This window comes from Salvelinus alpinus, chromosome 31, assembly GCF_045679555.1.
Source record: "Salvelinus alpinus chromosome 31, SLU_Salpinus.1, whole genome shotgun sequence".
NCBI classification, from domain to species: Eukaryota; Metazoa; Chordata; class Actinopteri; order Salmoniformes; family Salmonidae; genus Salvelinus; species Salvelinus alpinus.
Window position 1 is genome coordinate 35,022,206 of NC_092116.1, and position 14,358 is coordinate 35,036,563.

The 14,358-nt window shown below is 41.1% G+C and overlaps 2 protein-coding genes across 5 annotated transcripts in view; both read left to right on the forward strand.

The window, feature by feature from the left end:
- The window catches only part of LOC139561546 (ladderlectin-like), an 85,009-nt gene extending 76,818 nt beyond the window's left edge, over nucleotides 1–8,191 (forward strand). The window contains exons 1-5 of one of the 2 annotated variants that reach the window (XM_071378755.1): nucleotides 6,350–6,450; nucleotides 6,958–7,021; nucleotides 7,690–7,821; nucleotides 7,910–8,005; nucleotides 8,083–8,191. In XM_071378755.1, coding sequence (XP_071234856.1) covers nucleotides 6,970–7,021; nucleotides 7,690–7,821; nucleotides 7,910–7,989 — 264 coding nt within the window. In that variant the 5' untranslated portion in view covers nucleotides 6,350–6,450; nucleotides 6,958–6,969 and the 3' untranslated portion in view covers nucleotides 7,990–8,005; nucleotides 8,083–8,191. Of the gene's footprint in view, nucleotides 1–6,349; nucleotides 6,451–6,957; nucleotides 7,022–7,689; nucleotides 7,822–7,909; nucleotides 8,006–8,082 lie in introns of those variants that run through there. The other variant, XM_071378756.1, reaches the window with a different exon arrangement.
- A 1,431-nt stretch (nucleotides 8,192–9,622) lies between these two features.
- Nucleotides 9,623–13,333, forward strand: LOC139561539 (putative nuclease HARBI1). Of its 3 annotated transcripts, XM_071378741.1 has the most exons (8): nucleotides 9,623–10,612; nucleotides 10,703–10,764; nucleotides 10,847–10,933; nucleotides 11,021–11,062; nucleotides 11,131–11,304; nucleotides 11,382–12,070; nucleotides 12,353–12,464; nucleotides 12,559–13,333. In XM_071378741.1, exons 1-6 carry the CDS (start codon nucleotides 10,510–10,512, stop codon nucleotides 11,415–11,417), a joined length of 504 nt encoding a protein of 167 aa, XP_071234842.1. In that variant the 5' UTR covers nucleotides 9,623–10,509; the 3' UTR covers nucleotides 11,418–12,070; nucleotides 12,353–12,464; nucleotides 12,559–13,333. The 3 variants fall into 3 exon arrangements, with proteins under 3 accessions (XP_071234842.1, XP_071234841.1, XP_071234840.1); XM_071378740.1 differs by lacking the exons at nucleotides 11,382–12,070; nucleotides 12,353–12,464; nucleotides 12,559–13,333 and having other exon boundaries at nucleotides 9,623–10,348; nucleotides 10,436–10,612; nucleotides 11,021–11,268; XM_071378739.1 differs by lacking the exons at nucleotides 9,623–10,612; nucleotides 10,703–10,764; nucleotides 10,847–10,933; nucleotides 11,021–11,062; nucleotides 11,131–11,304 and having other exon boundaries at nucleotides 11,311–12,070.
- The last annotated feature ends 1,025 nt before the right edge of the window (nucleotides 13,334–14,358 follow it).

The following is a 14,358-nucleotide window of genomic DNA, read 5'->3' on the forward strand; positions in this document are numbered from 1 at the left end:
AAATCTGACTCCATGTCAGGGAAATTGCTGTAGAATGGGCTCTGTTCCACTTAGAGACAAAATTTCAACTCCTATAGAAACTATAGACTGTTTTCTATCCAATAATAATAATAATATGCATATTGTACGATCAAGGATTTTGTGGGAAGCCGTTTCAAAAATTAGCCAAGTTAGCATAAATAGTCTAAACAGCGCCCCCATCCCCAACAGGTTAATTGATTTTTAAACTCCAAATCTATTTTGCATAAAGAAACATCTGGGTTTTACCTATTCACATTGCAGAAAGACTGCATTTAATCAGTGGACACCTCTCGTTTCTTTTTTACAACAGACCTGTTATAATTGTTTTCTTTACCAAAGTAGAGGTTTATTATTATTATTGCTAAAGGTACTGCGTAGGTGTAAACATATTTTTTTTAGCAAGAGATAGCACTTGTATAGCCTAAGAAAGTAGCAGAAATGTGCAGAAAGTAGTTTTGAAAAAAATATTTTATTTAAGGGAAACAAGTCTTGAACTTTTTTGGCAACATAGTGATATATTCTTATATACTGTACAATGAGGAATTCAACTACAAAATACTAGTCTCCTCCCATTTTTTTAACTATTGCCCACACCCACAAGGTGTTTAAACAACAACAATAAATAAGAATAAAATAGGATAATAGATACAAAACAAAAATGCGAACAACATAAATCAATCAACTCTATTTAGCATGTAGCACAGTATGCAAGTGTGTGCATGGACTTTGCAGTTGTATTTCTCACATGTGCAGCACATAGTATTTGTTTTACAGTCCCTCTTTGGGGGCAGAATTGGAATTTCCTCCTCTTGCCTGCCCCAGCTGCAGCCTCAGGTGGATCAGGACAAGATTCAGCCCACTGAACAGCTTTCACAAGCGCTGCAGAGGCTGTTAGGAGGAACTCCCTTCTTTGAATTTGTGGGGTTACAAGTGCCTTTCCCAGCTGCTCCAGGAAAAACTTCCTCTTGTTACTCTCATCAGGCATCCAGGTACGGTTGATCTTGTTCCATATAACGAAGGCATTGTAGGGGACACATCAATGATGTTATGGAAAATGACCATGGGCCAGCGGGCAGTCATCCTCCTGCAGCTGTCAGTTCCAATCATTTTGTCCAGGTTGTCCACGCCTCCTTTGCTGTGGTTTTAGTCTAGGATGATGGCTGGCTTCCTGTCCTTTTGATCACTGATCTCAGCTGCTTTGGGCAGTTTGCTGAAGAGGACCACATTCTTGTTCCTCTTTGGTAGGTAAGAAACTAGAATGGGGGTGGGGGTGAAGGCAAACGTTGATGAGAAGGCCTCTCTCCCCCTTGTTGCGAGGAGTGCAGGGTGGAGCTCAGGCCTGTTCTTTCTAACTGCGCCAACCATGCTGATCTTCCTCTCCAGGAGCTAGTGGCTGAGTTCATAAGAGGTGAAGAAATTGTCACATGTGACATTGTGCCCCCTCAGTCCATCTGTCACATCAAGCACAACCCGCATCCCCTGGTTCTTCTCCGGGCCTCCACTGGTCGGCTTCCCCGTGTAGACTTGCATCTTCCGAGCGTAGCTGGATTGTGCGTCACAGGCCACCCATATCTTGATGCAATACTTTGCCGACTTGCTGGGCATATTCTGCCAGAAAGGACAGCGACCTTTTGACAAAGAGATTACTATCAGCAATTAGTATCAGTGTCACAGAAAACAGTCACATAAATCAATGATATTACAACAATACATAATACAATTATTTGTACACTGGTGGTGTACAGCTTTCATGGAAATATGAACAAAGGCGATGTTACACTTTTTCTAATGTTGGGGTCACTCTAGGAAAAGTAATCACATTTCAAGTAGAAAAAAATCATTTAGTGGGGTTTTCTCTACTATTTAACCTCTCTGGGATCGTGGGACGCTTGCGTCCCAACAGCCTGTTAAAATGTAGAGCGCCAGATTCAAAAAAAAATCTATAAAATCAAACTTTATTAAATTACACATATAAGATACCAAATTAAAGCTACACTCGTTGTGAATCCAGCCAACATGTCAGATTTCAAAAAGGCTTTTCGGCGAAAGCATAAGATGCTATTATCTGATGATAGTGCAATGGCTACACTCTCTTTGTTGACAATTTCAACCATGCCGGCGCTACTCAAAACGCAGAAATAAAATATAAAACATGCATTACCTTTGACGAGATTCTTTTGTTGGCACTCCAATATGTCCCATAAACATCACAAATGGTCCTTTAGTTCGATTAATTCCGTCCATATATATCCAAATTGTCCATTTATTTGGCGCCGTTGTACCAGGAAAAACAGCCTTCAATTTGCGCAAAATCACGACAAAATATCTAAAAAAAAAAAGTACTTTTGTAATACCACTTAAGGTATTTGTAAACGTTAATAATCGATCAAATTGAAGACGGGTCAATCTGTTTTCAATACAGGATATCAACAAACTCACGGTACTTTTCAAGTCTTGCTCAACTCTCAAACATAAACACACGACGTCACTCCACTTCCGGGTCAATATCTTTCTCAGTTTACTAAGGAAAAACCTTAACCTTTTTCCATACAATGGCGACATCCAGTGGAAGCAGTAGAAACTGCGTGGATAGTGATTAGAATTCTGGTGTGCCCATGATAACCCATTGAACATACAGGAACTTAACAATAAAAAAGTTAGTCCTCAGGGTTGTGACTGCTATATAAGTTCTGTTATACTTACAGATATGATTCAAACAGTTTTAGAAACTTCAGAGTGTTTTCTATCCAAATCTACTAATAATATGCATATCTTATATTCTGGGGATGAGTAGCACGAAGTTGAAATTGCGCACGCTTTTTTTCCCTAAGTGAAAACTTAGGGAGTTTTTTTAATTTAAAGTTTTTAAATTAACTACTGCAGCTTCAGCACAATTATTAACTCTGAGAGCAGATCCCAAAGACTTCTAGTCATTGCGCTGACGCTAGTTAGCGATCGCTGGAAAAACTACCTTCAAAGTCCTTCAAATTTCATGCAGAAACAAAATCTGACTCTGGGTTAGAAGAAAAAGGTTGTAATTGCCAAAATATTGCACTATCCCTTTAAGGAGGAAATGGCATCGGTTCCAATCCAAGTGCCATTTATCAAACTCCAGGCGGTGCTATGGTCAGATGACATGAAAATAGAGCTCTTTAGTCATGAACTTCAGCGGTGGTTTTGGTGTGGAAAAACAGAAGCATGTGCAGAGAAGTACCTCATACCTACAGTAAAATATGGTTCTGCATCTTTCACGTTTATGAAGCTTTTTTGCTTCCCTGGTTCTGTGGCCCTTTTTAAGCTCAACGGCATCATAAACTTGGTACCAAGTACAAGGACATTATAGCCCCAAAAAAACTAGTTCTCTCTGCCGGGATGCTGACATTGGCTGCAAGTGGATCTTCAAGCAAGACAATAACCCCCAAGCACACATCAAAATCCACAATGAAATGGTTAAATGACCACAAAATCAATATGTTGCAATGTCCATCTCAGTCTCCGGACAGAAAGGACGCCTGTATCTTTGTAGTGACTGGGTGTATTGATACACCATCCAATGTGTAATTAATACCATTCTCAAAGGGATATTCAATGTCTGCTTTTTTTATTTTACCCATCTTTCAATAGGTGCCCTTGGTTGCAAGGCATTGGAAAACTCCCTGGTCATTGTGGTTGAATCTGTGTTTGAAATGCATTGCTCGACTGAGGGACCTTACAGATAATTATATGTGTGGGGTACAGAGATGAGGTAGTCATTCAAAAATCATGTCAAACATTATTATTGAACACAGAGTGAGTCCATGCAACTTATAATGTGACTTGATAAGAACATCTTTACTCCTGAACTTGTTTAGGTTTGACATAACAAAGAGGTTGAATACTTATTGACTCAAGACTTTTCAACTTTTCATTTTGCTTTTATCATCAAGCTGCAAATTTAGAGTGAAAATGATTTTCCCCAAATGAGAAACTCACGCGCTGCAAATATATTCCAGTTAGGCTCTACACCCATTGTAAAGAGGATTAATGGGCTTCATTTTAACAAGTTATTTGGCCACTTTAGTTGTGATACAAACCTTATCAAAACATATGGTGCGGCAGGGTAGCCTAGTGTTAGAGTGTTGGACTAGTAACCGAAAGGTTGCAAGATTGAATCCCCAAGCTGACAAGGTACAAATCTGTCGTTCTGCCTCTGAACCCACTGTTCCTAGATCGTCATTGAAAATAAGAATTTGTTCTTAGCTGACTTACCTAGTTAAATAAAGGTAAAATAAAACATATAGGCCTATGGGCTCAGCTACATGAGGTGTGGCACTATGATTTGAAAAAGTGGCCCAAAAAAAGGTATGTGCTGTTTCTTGAATTCCACTGGGCTTCATTCACAACTGATGGGCTAATCAGACTATTCTTGATTTAATCTTGTCTTTAAATGTACTAAATGTGTGCAATTTGTTTTGATTTAGAATGGACAATTATCATGCATCTGTCTCGAAACAGGGGCCATAATGTTTTATTCCAGCCCAGGTGAATTTAGATTTTGGCTAGATGGGGTTCATTGTATGTGCAAAGTTTTACGCTGATCCAATGAACCATTTAATTTCTGTTCAAAATGTTGTATCAACACTGCCCAAATGTGCCTAATTTGTTAATGAACATTATCTGACTTATTAAACATTATCTGACTAGGCACAATTTATATTTTGGCTGCTAGATTGCAGCAGTGTATTAGCAAAGTTTTGCATTTCTATTCAAAATGTTGTATAAAGCCTACCCAAATGTGCCTAATTGGTCAATATATACATTTTCAAGTAGATAACTGTACACTCTCCTCAAACAATAGCATGGCATTTTTTCACTGTAACATCTACTGTAAATTGGACAGTGCAGTTTGATTAACAAGAAGTTAAGATTTCTGCCCGAAAAAGACATGTCTATGTCCTGGGAAATGTTCTTGTTACTTACAACCTCAGGCTAATCACATTAGCGCACGTTAGCTCAACCATCCCGCAGGAAGGACACCGATCCCGAGGTGAACTGAATTGGAGAATTTAGTATGTGTGTGTGTTTGTGTGTGTGTGCGCTCGCTCGCTCGTGCTAGTGTGAGATCCTAGACCCATTATAACCTCACCACTATTCCACTACTTGGCCCAATCTGATCCTAGACCCATTATAACCTCACCAATATTCCACTACATGACCCTATCTGATCCTAGACCCATTATAACCTCACCACTATTCCACTACTTTGCCCAATCTGATCCTAGACCCATTATAACCTCACCACTATTCCACTACATGACCCTATCTGATCCTAGACCCATTATAACCTCACCACTATTCCACTACATGACCCTATCTGATCCTAGACCCATTATAACCTCACCACTATTCCACTACTTTGCCCAATCTGATCCTACAGCAGGCCGGCAGCCTGGGAGAACGGGACACTATCGTTCATCACACCTTGTAACTCTTCTGCTGTAAAATCTCATAACCCAAGGAGTTCTCTGCAGCTACCACCACAACATCTATTTTCTGTGATTTGTGTTCCATTTCTGCATCACAGTTGATAACCATGGCTATGAATGCTAAGAAACCTTACTGAAACACATGTTATTCCTATCACTCTCTATTGGCCTCGGCATACTCACAGGGAGCCTCTCAGGATCCCTCTAAACTGGACCCATCTTCCTCTACGACTCTCTTCACTGCCTATGAAGGTTCCTTCAGAGAAAATGACTCAAGTAAAGGTGAAAGTCACCCAGTAAAATATTACTTGAGTAAAGGTTTAAAATTATTCGGTTTTAAATATACTGAAGTATCAACATTAAATTGAATTGATCAAATTTACTTAAGTATCAAAAGTAAAAGGATACATATTTTCAAATTCCTTACATGAAGCAAACCAGACGGCACCATTTTCTTGTTTTTTAAAATATAATTACGCATAGCCAAGGGCATACTCCAACACTCAGTCACAATTTACAAACAAAGCATTTGTATTTAGTGAGTCTGCCAGGTCAGAGGCAGCAGGGATGACCATGGACATTCTCTTGATAAGTGGGTGAATTGGACCATTTTTCTGTCCTGCTAATCATTCAAAATGTAACGAGTACTTTTGGGTGTCAGGGAAAATGTATGGAGTAGAAAGTACATTCTTTTCTTTAGGAATGTAGTGAAGTGAAAGTTGTCAAAAATATAAATAGTAAAGTAAAGATACCCCCAAAAACGACTTAAGTAGTACTTGAAAGTATTTCTCCTTAAGTGCTTTACACCACTAACTAATGGCCCGACAACAGGATCTCTTGTTGGGTTAATGAGGCAACTAGTCACACCTGTGACAGGTCCTTTAAAAGGAGAGGTGGAAGAGGTAGACCATAACTCACAGACAACAGAGAGACACCCAGTGAATCCCTTGGAAGAGTGCAGAAGGTGAGAGTGCATCATTATTTAATCAACTATCTGCATCTCAAATGGTACCTAAATGTTATTTGCCCCTTGTCAAACGTAGTACAATATATAGTTGTGCCTTTTTGTGGAGCGGCCCCCTGAATTTAAGCGCATAGACTAATCCGTACCTTTGCAGTAAATGGGTAGTGTCTGACAATATCTGTAATGCTTCCCTTTCCCTATGTAGTTCATTGTAGGCCCTCGTCAAAGGTTGTTCACTACATAAGGAATGAGGAGCCATTTGGGAAGGATACATATTCCTGTGTGCCAGGCTAATCTATTGTATGTGGTTGAAGAAATGATACCTGAGTTTTGGCAGAAGACTAGTAGCACCGTGTTGCCCATACTCGCTTCTTGGGGTCCTCAGTACTGGGTTTAGAAAATGCTGCTTAAGTTTTGTACCTTACAGTGGGTTTCCTTAACCTCTCCTCTAGTACCCACAGCCATTCCAGATTTAAAATGCTCAACTAATCTTACACTCTCTCTCAGGAGACGATTACCATGGCGACATTGACCATCATTCTGCTTGTCAGCACAGCTTTTGCTCTGGGAGGTAAGCGTGACATACCTCACACTTACTCACCTACATTTTAATAAAAACATTTGTTGGTGTTGCTCTGTCCTACTTCACACACATGTAGGTGTTAATACGCAGGTGTGATTTGGAAATGTGTTTCTATTCATAACCGGTTCTCCATGGGACACCCTCTGAGAGGTCAGCCATTATCAACCTTGACACTGGAGAAATGAAGGTTGTGCCTTGCTGAAGGGCACATAGACGGATATATCAACTAGTCAGCTCACTGATTTGAACTACTGGCCCAACTCTCAAACAGCAGGCTACCTGCCACTCCTCTAGTTCCAGAGATGTATATTGGTGTCTAGATGCGGGACTGAGGTATTCTGATATGAACGGTTTGTTTGATTATATTGTCTAGCAACTAACAGGAAATAACACTGATACAATTTCCAGTCTTAGTTTCATCAGCTCTTCTACGAAACTGGAATTTGACTCTACAGGCCTTTTAAACAAGTAGCAGAACTTCAATATTTAGACAGGAAGTACCTAGGTTGCATCTGAAATGGAACCCTATTCCGTATAAACTACTTCTGAATAGGGCACATAGTGGACGCACCCCAAGATTCCAGAATGTATGTCCAGAAATGTATATTGTCCTGCAATGTTATGGTCACATTACAATGTATGTTACCTGTGTCCAGATGCTATGATACGACCCAAGACCCCATGTGAGGATGCTAGAGATGCCGCTTTAAATGGCTCAATTGGAGCCTACGTCCCCACGTGTGACTACAATGGCCAATACACCCCTGAGCAATGTTGGGGATCTACAGGTTAACACGGCCGCACAAAATTCTCAATTCAGTTTAATGTGACACTTCAATGTGTATATATTGTATATGCAACATGTCTTTCTGGTAGGTCACTGTTGGTGTGTGACCAGTACTGGACAGAAGGTCCCGGGTAGTGATACTCCACCAGGCACTGCTAGCAACTGCTAGCAACTGTTCCACCAAGGTGCATGTATATACATACTCATTCACTAAATGTTACTACTTTGCAGCTGATTATTGATGTTTTTTGTATAATTGTAGGTGAAAGGCGTTGGAATGAAGACGTTGAAAAGACGAACAGTTGTCTTTACTGTACTACAGGAACTGATTTGCATGGAGAAATCCTGATATTAAACTGTTGATTTACTTACTTCCTTGTTGGTGTGATATGTTGAACAATGTATCTGAACTGGTCCATTTCTGGGAAGTGGAGGAAGGAGTAGGACTGTTATGGTGACTGTATTACCACCACACCGGCAGTTACAGGACATGAAGGCAGTCAAATTCCACGTGACCATTTAGTAATTGAGCTTCTCCAAGCTCTGATGCTGCTGATGGTCATTAGTAGTCTTCTACCACACTTGCTAACTGCCTGGTACTCAGCACTCTATTGTCCCTCTAATCACTCTGACATCAAAGCAAATCTAAATCACTTCATGAGCTCATGTTGCACAACATTTCTATAACCTATGCAATTGTGTGAAAACAGCCTGATGGCTTCTATTAAAAAGAGGAGGATCCCAATAGCTTCTACAGGCTAGATCTACTATAGTTACAGAACCAGTCCAAAATGAACACACTTACTCATACCAGGGTTTTATTTTCTATGTTGTAGAACAGTGAAGACAGCTATGAAATAACACCTATGGCATCATGTCTTAAACAAATCAAAAAGTAGCTACCCTTTACCTTGACAGCTTTTTACAAACTCGGCATTCTCTCAACTAGATGAGGTAGTCACCTGGAATGCATTTCAGTTAACAGGTGTGCTTGTGGAATTTCTATCCTCAATGTGTTTGAGCAGATCAGTTGTGACAAGGTAGGGGTGGTATACTAAGTCCTACATGTTAAATGTCAAGTCCATATTATGGCATGAACAGCTCAAATAAGCAAAGAGAAACAGTCCATTACTTTAAGACATGAAGGTCAGAAAATGCAGAACTTTGAACCTTCAAGTGAAGTCTCAAAAACCAAGCGCTATGATGAAACTGGCTCTCGAGGATCACCACAGGAAAGGAAGACACACTGTAGTTACCTCTGCTGCAATGAGTAGACCTGTGGGAACCTGTCATTTGGTCTTAGTCCAAATTTTTGGTTTGAGGCGCCGACTAGGTGAACGGATGTTCTCCGCATGTGGTGTTCCCACCGTGAAGCATGGAGGTGTGATGGTGTGGGGCTGCTTTGTTGGTGACACTGTCAGTGATTTATTTAGAATTCAAGGCACACTTAACCAGCATGGCTACCACAGCATTTTATATTACCTTGATTTAACCAAGTAGGCCAGTAACAAGTTCTCATTTACAACCGTGCCCTGGCCAAGGTAAAGCAAAGCAGTGTGACAAAAACAACAGCTACACATGGGATAAACAAACATACAGTCAACACAATAGAAACATCTATGTACAGTGTGTGCAAATGAACTAAGATTAGAGAGGTAAGGCAATAAATAGGCCATTGTGGTGAAATAATTAAAATGTAATATTAACACTGGATTGATGTGCAGATGATGTGCAAGTAGAGATACTGGGGTGCAAAAGAGCAACAAATAATATGGAGATGAGGGGCCTGTTGCACAAAAGTAGAATTAAGACATCCGGGATAAATGACTCAGCTGAGCTCAATGAAGCCAAAACATGTGCGTCCAGGCTTAATTGGTTGCACAAAGACCAAGCCAGGATGAGCAGACACGGATTCATTAAGCCAGGTGAAACCAATCCTGGATAGGTGCGCGCTCACGGCTCACTCAAATAGACCCCGCCACAGATCACAGATTAACTGATTTACCATGGCAACTAGAGCCGCGTACTTTTCCCCGTCGGAAGCACAAATCCTCATGGAGGCATACGAGGAGGTAAAAGATATAATTAAGAAGAAAGGCAACACCGCCACAGTGATAAAGCAAAGAGAAAAAGCGTGGCAAAGTATTGCAGACCGCCTGAATGCGTAAGTAGTGCACAATTACACACTCACCGCTCCGCTGAAACATCACAATTACAATTCAAATATTTAATTCACATCTCCAAAAATGCAGTTGTACTGTAATTATGAAACGGTTAAATTTTTAATTGAAATGCACTGCAGATATGAGTGAAATTGTGTAAAGTAACTCCATCACACTGTATAAAGCTATGATAAATTTTTTGATATTTTTACTGAAAACAAGACAAAAATACCAAGTAATTTTTTGCAGTGTGACTCCATTAAATGTGTGTGTGTGTGTGTGTGTGTGTGTGTAGATTAAACATGAACGGGCCAAAACGGACATGGCAGCAGGTCAAAATCAAATACAAGAACATTCTGCAGAATGGTATGGTCCCTGACTAATATTTAACAAAGCACAAGCATATATTGTACCCAGAAGGTGCCTGCTCACACATTGTCTGTACTGTTTTAGCAGTGAAAAAGAATACCCACAGACAAGGCACGGGTGGTGGGTCACCAAAGGCTGACCTTACCCCAGCAGAGGACATGGCCTTGGAGCTAAATAAAGGCAGGCCCGTCTTAGAGGGGATCCCTGGGGGGAAAGAGACGAGCATAGGTTCCTCCCAAGATGCCACCCGCTTCATTCAAGGTATGTCCTTCCATCTCTACATGGGATACAACCACATTCATATTGAATCAATTTGGACTGTCTGACTTTGGTTTACCTATTGCCTTTCAGTGTCTGGCAGCACTGTGTTCCTGTTAGAGCCACCAGCACAAGCACCAGACGATGCTGATCCAGTGAGTACTCCATCAAAGGCATACTGTAGGCCTGGCATGTCTTGTCTACTAGCTTCAATATGAATCCGATTAAATGTGATAGGGTGAAGGCCCCAGTGCAGCAGCAACAGCACATGATGGAGACGATGATGAGGAGGAGACCATCTCTCTGGATTCCAGAAGGCATGAGGTATCATGTTAAGACTGTGAAAGTACTATTTACTCTACAATGGTGAGGAGTCCTCATCAAAATCAAAAAATCTAATTTATTTTACAGGACCCAGATGCTATACAGTGGGAAAACCAGCCTGGCAACATAGTGCGTATTAATAAAAGGACACCACATCCTGCCAAATTCCAGCTGCGCTAATTGTATTGTGTTCACAGAGCTCACAAGCTATCAGAAAGTTGTATGGCAACCACCTCCGGCGCCAAATAGAACTGGCAGACATAGACATTCAGTACAAGAAGAAAAAGATGGAAAATCTTGCACTGGAGTCCGAAATAAAAAAGAGGACAATTAGGAAACTGGACCTTGAAATAAAAAAACTTGAGAGGGAGGTGAGATATGCCTTCAATGTACACTGTATGCTAACTGTAACAAATGTATTAATCATTATTTTTCTTTCCTCCCCCAGCTCCAAGAAGATGACACAGCTCAAAATAAAAATTAGGTATATTCTCGTAAAGTCAAGTGAGCCATGACATATGAGCTCTTATTGTGAGAACACAGGACGGTGGCATCTTTCTAAGGTTTTTTTTATTTTCCCAGCAATCAGTACAACCAAGTCATCGTTATAAGGCATCGCCCTCTTTTGCCCACCCCCCCAGCACCAGGTGTGGCCACTAGCCTATATGAAGGCCCAAAATTGTGTGTTCCTTTCTGCTCTGACAATGGCATGCCCATTCGTGCGAGATGTGGTGGATGAAGAAGCACTTGTGCTGAGGAGAGCCTTCAGGCGAGAAAGGGTCTTCAGGGACCGGATGGACCCACTGGCCTTCCCTGATGACCATCTATATGAAAGATACAGGTTTTCTGCAGATGGCATCAGGTATCTATGCAGACTACTGGGTCCCAGGATTAAGCACCGCACTGCACGGAGCCATGCACTGAGTGTGGAGCAAATGGTTTGTGTGGCCTTGCGCTTTTTTGCTAGTGGAGCCTTCCTGTACTCAGTGGGGGATGCAGAACAGCTGAACAAGGCCACAATTTGCCGCACAATAAGGAGTGTGTGTCTGGCTATCAAAGCATTAGCAGATGTCTTCATCTCCTTCCCTGGCCACAGAAGACTCTGTGACATCAAAGAGGAGTTCTATAGGATTGCAGGTAAGAGGATCTACAAATTACAGGACAACTGTTAACACATAGTAGGATACTCATTACTTTGTGTGACAGGTTTCCCCAATGTCATTGGTGCAGTGGACTGCACACACATAAGGATAAAAGCCCCCTCAGGTGCCCATGAGGCCGATTTTTGTGAATAGGAAATCCTTTCACAGCATTAATGTTCAGGTGAACATAACTTTTTGATATTGTCCATTGACGAACACTCTGCATTGCCAGTGATGTGCATTGATTGGTGTAATATTCCTCATCTTATGATTTCAGATGGTCTGCAATGCTGACTGTGTGATCAGCAATGTTGTGGCAAAATGGCCTGGCTCAGTCCATGACTCCAGAATCTTTCGGGCCTCTGAAATCTATCAGTGCCTATCACAAGGTAAGCCGCACAACCCCTATTTATAACCATCATGGCTGTGTCAAGAATATCACTGTGTTTATGAGGTAGTAATGATGAGATTTTGTGTTGACAGGTGAATTCTCTGGTGTGTTGCTGGGAGACAGGGGGTATGGCTGCCAGCCTTTTCTCCTGACACCTTTCACAGACCCCCAGGAAGCACAGCAGGCCTACAACCATGCCCATGCCAGGACCAGGGCCAGAGTTGAAATGACCTTTGGCCTCCTGAAGGCACGCTTTCACTGCCTTCACAAATTAAGGGTCAGCCCTGTTAGGGCATGTGATATTACTGTGGCTTGTGCTGTCCTCCACAATGTGGCCTGCCTGAGGAAGGAGAGGGCCCCCAGAGTGCCACCAGCCATGGACTGGGACAATCCGGCAATCTTCCCTGATGACGACAGTGGTCGGCTGCTGAGGGACCAATATGTGTTGAATTATTTTAGTTAGTATGTGTGCTTTCAATTTTGGTTAAATATGTCCTGCGGTGGCAGAGGAATTTGGTTTTTTTTGGGTTCGTTTTTTTACGAATTTGGCCTCTTATGATGTTTGTGCGGTATACTGTGTGTAATACAAGGCTGCAGGGAGGCTACTGCATCCATTCATTTGTCTGTTCAGTTGATGTGTATGGATTTGTCCTGCATTTATTTTAGTGTGCAGACATGCAGGGTGTGTTATATACAGACCTTTGAATGTGTATGTATCATTTTGTATAATATGCTTGGATTCTGTGCTTTCCATCTTGTAGAGTCACTGTGACTTCAGTTTCGAAAGGAGCTGATGGTTTACCTGCTTTGTTTTGTCCTTATTCAATAAAGGAACATAATGTTACACATTGTGTTTTTATATTCATATGGAATGTGTATTTGTTTATATGACAGAGTACTAGGGCCACACTGAAGAAAAAGGATAAAGTCATAAATTTATGAGGCTGGTTCTTTCTGCAGAAAAGCTACATATTGTTTTTACAGTTTTGATACTTATGACAATGTGATACTTAATATTCTGGCACATCAGCATGTCTTTGTTTATGAAACCATACTGAAGTACAATTTCACGAAATGCCCCACATCTGTCATTTTAACAACTGTCCTCCTTTAAAACAACTGGTTACAATATTATTACTTGTGTTTTTTTCCCCTCTGTGGCCCTAATATTCTATCATTTTATATATAGCCTTATAGTCTATGGGAAACTGTAAATTATCTAATGATAGCAACATCATCTAAAAATTATTTTTTATCCAAAATCATTGAAATTAATGATCACAAACGTTTAAATAATGTCAGTGGGTCTAGTTATATGTGATAATGTATAGTGAGCAGTGAAATAACTATTGGTTTCCATTTGTGGTGACTGCTGACTGACATTAGGGATGAGATTAAATAGATCCTGGAATTTAGCCTGGTCTGGAGCAGGCTAGCTCCACAGAATAAATCTCCATGGTAATTTATACCATAACATATCCTCCTGCCCCCTATCCATCTTTAGTGCAACCGGATTACGGATCAATTGAGCCAGGATCACCAAGATATCCTGGCTTAATCCCTTATCCTAGTTTTGTGCAACAGGCCCGAGGTAGTTGGATGGGCTATTTACAGAGGGGCTGTGTACAGGTGCAGTGCACGGTAAGCTGCTCTGACAGCTGATCCTTAGAGCGTTGGACTTGGACCGAAAGGCTGAAAGTTCGAATCCCAAGGCTAACAAGGTAAAAATCTGTTGTTCTGCCACTGAACAAGGCAGTTCACTTCTTTGGGCTGCAAGCCCGAAGCCGGGCGCAATATGACAACAGCCACTTCAAGTGCAGGGCGCGAAATTCAAAATATATTTTTTAGAAATATTTAACTTTCACACATTAACAAGTCCAATACAGCATATG

Coding starts and splice junctions, on each gene's coding strand:
- LOC139561539 (XM_071378739.1), top strand. CDS start 12,002: ATGTCTTCATCTCCTTCCCTGGCCACAGAAGACTCTGTGACATCAAAG. Junction 12,071..12,352: donor GGAGTTCTATAGGATTGCAG/GTAAGAGGATCT, acceptor TTATGATTTCAG/ATGGTCTGCAATGCTGACTG. Junction 12,465..12,558: donor CTATCAGTGCCTATCACAAG/GTAAGCCGCACA, acceptor TTGTGTTGACAG/GTGAATTCTCTGGTGTGTTG.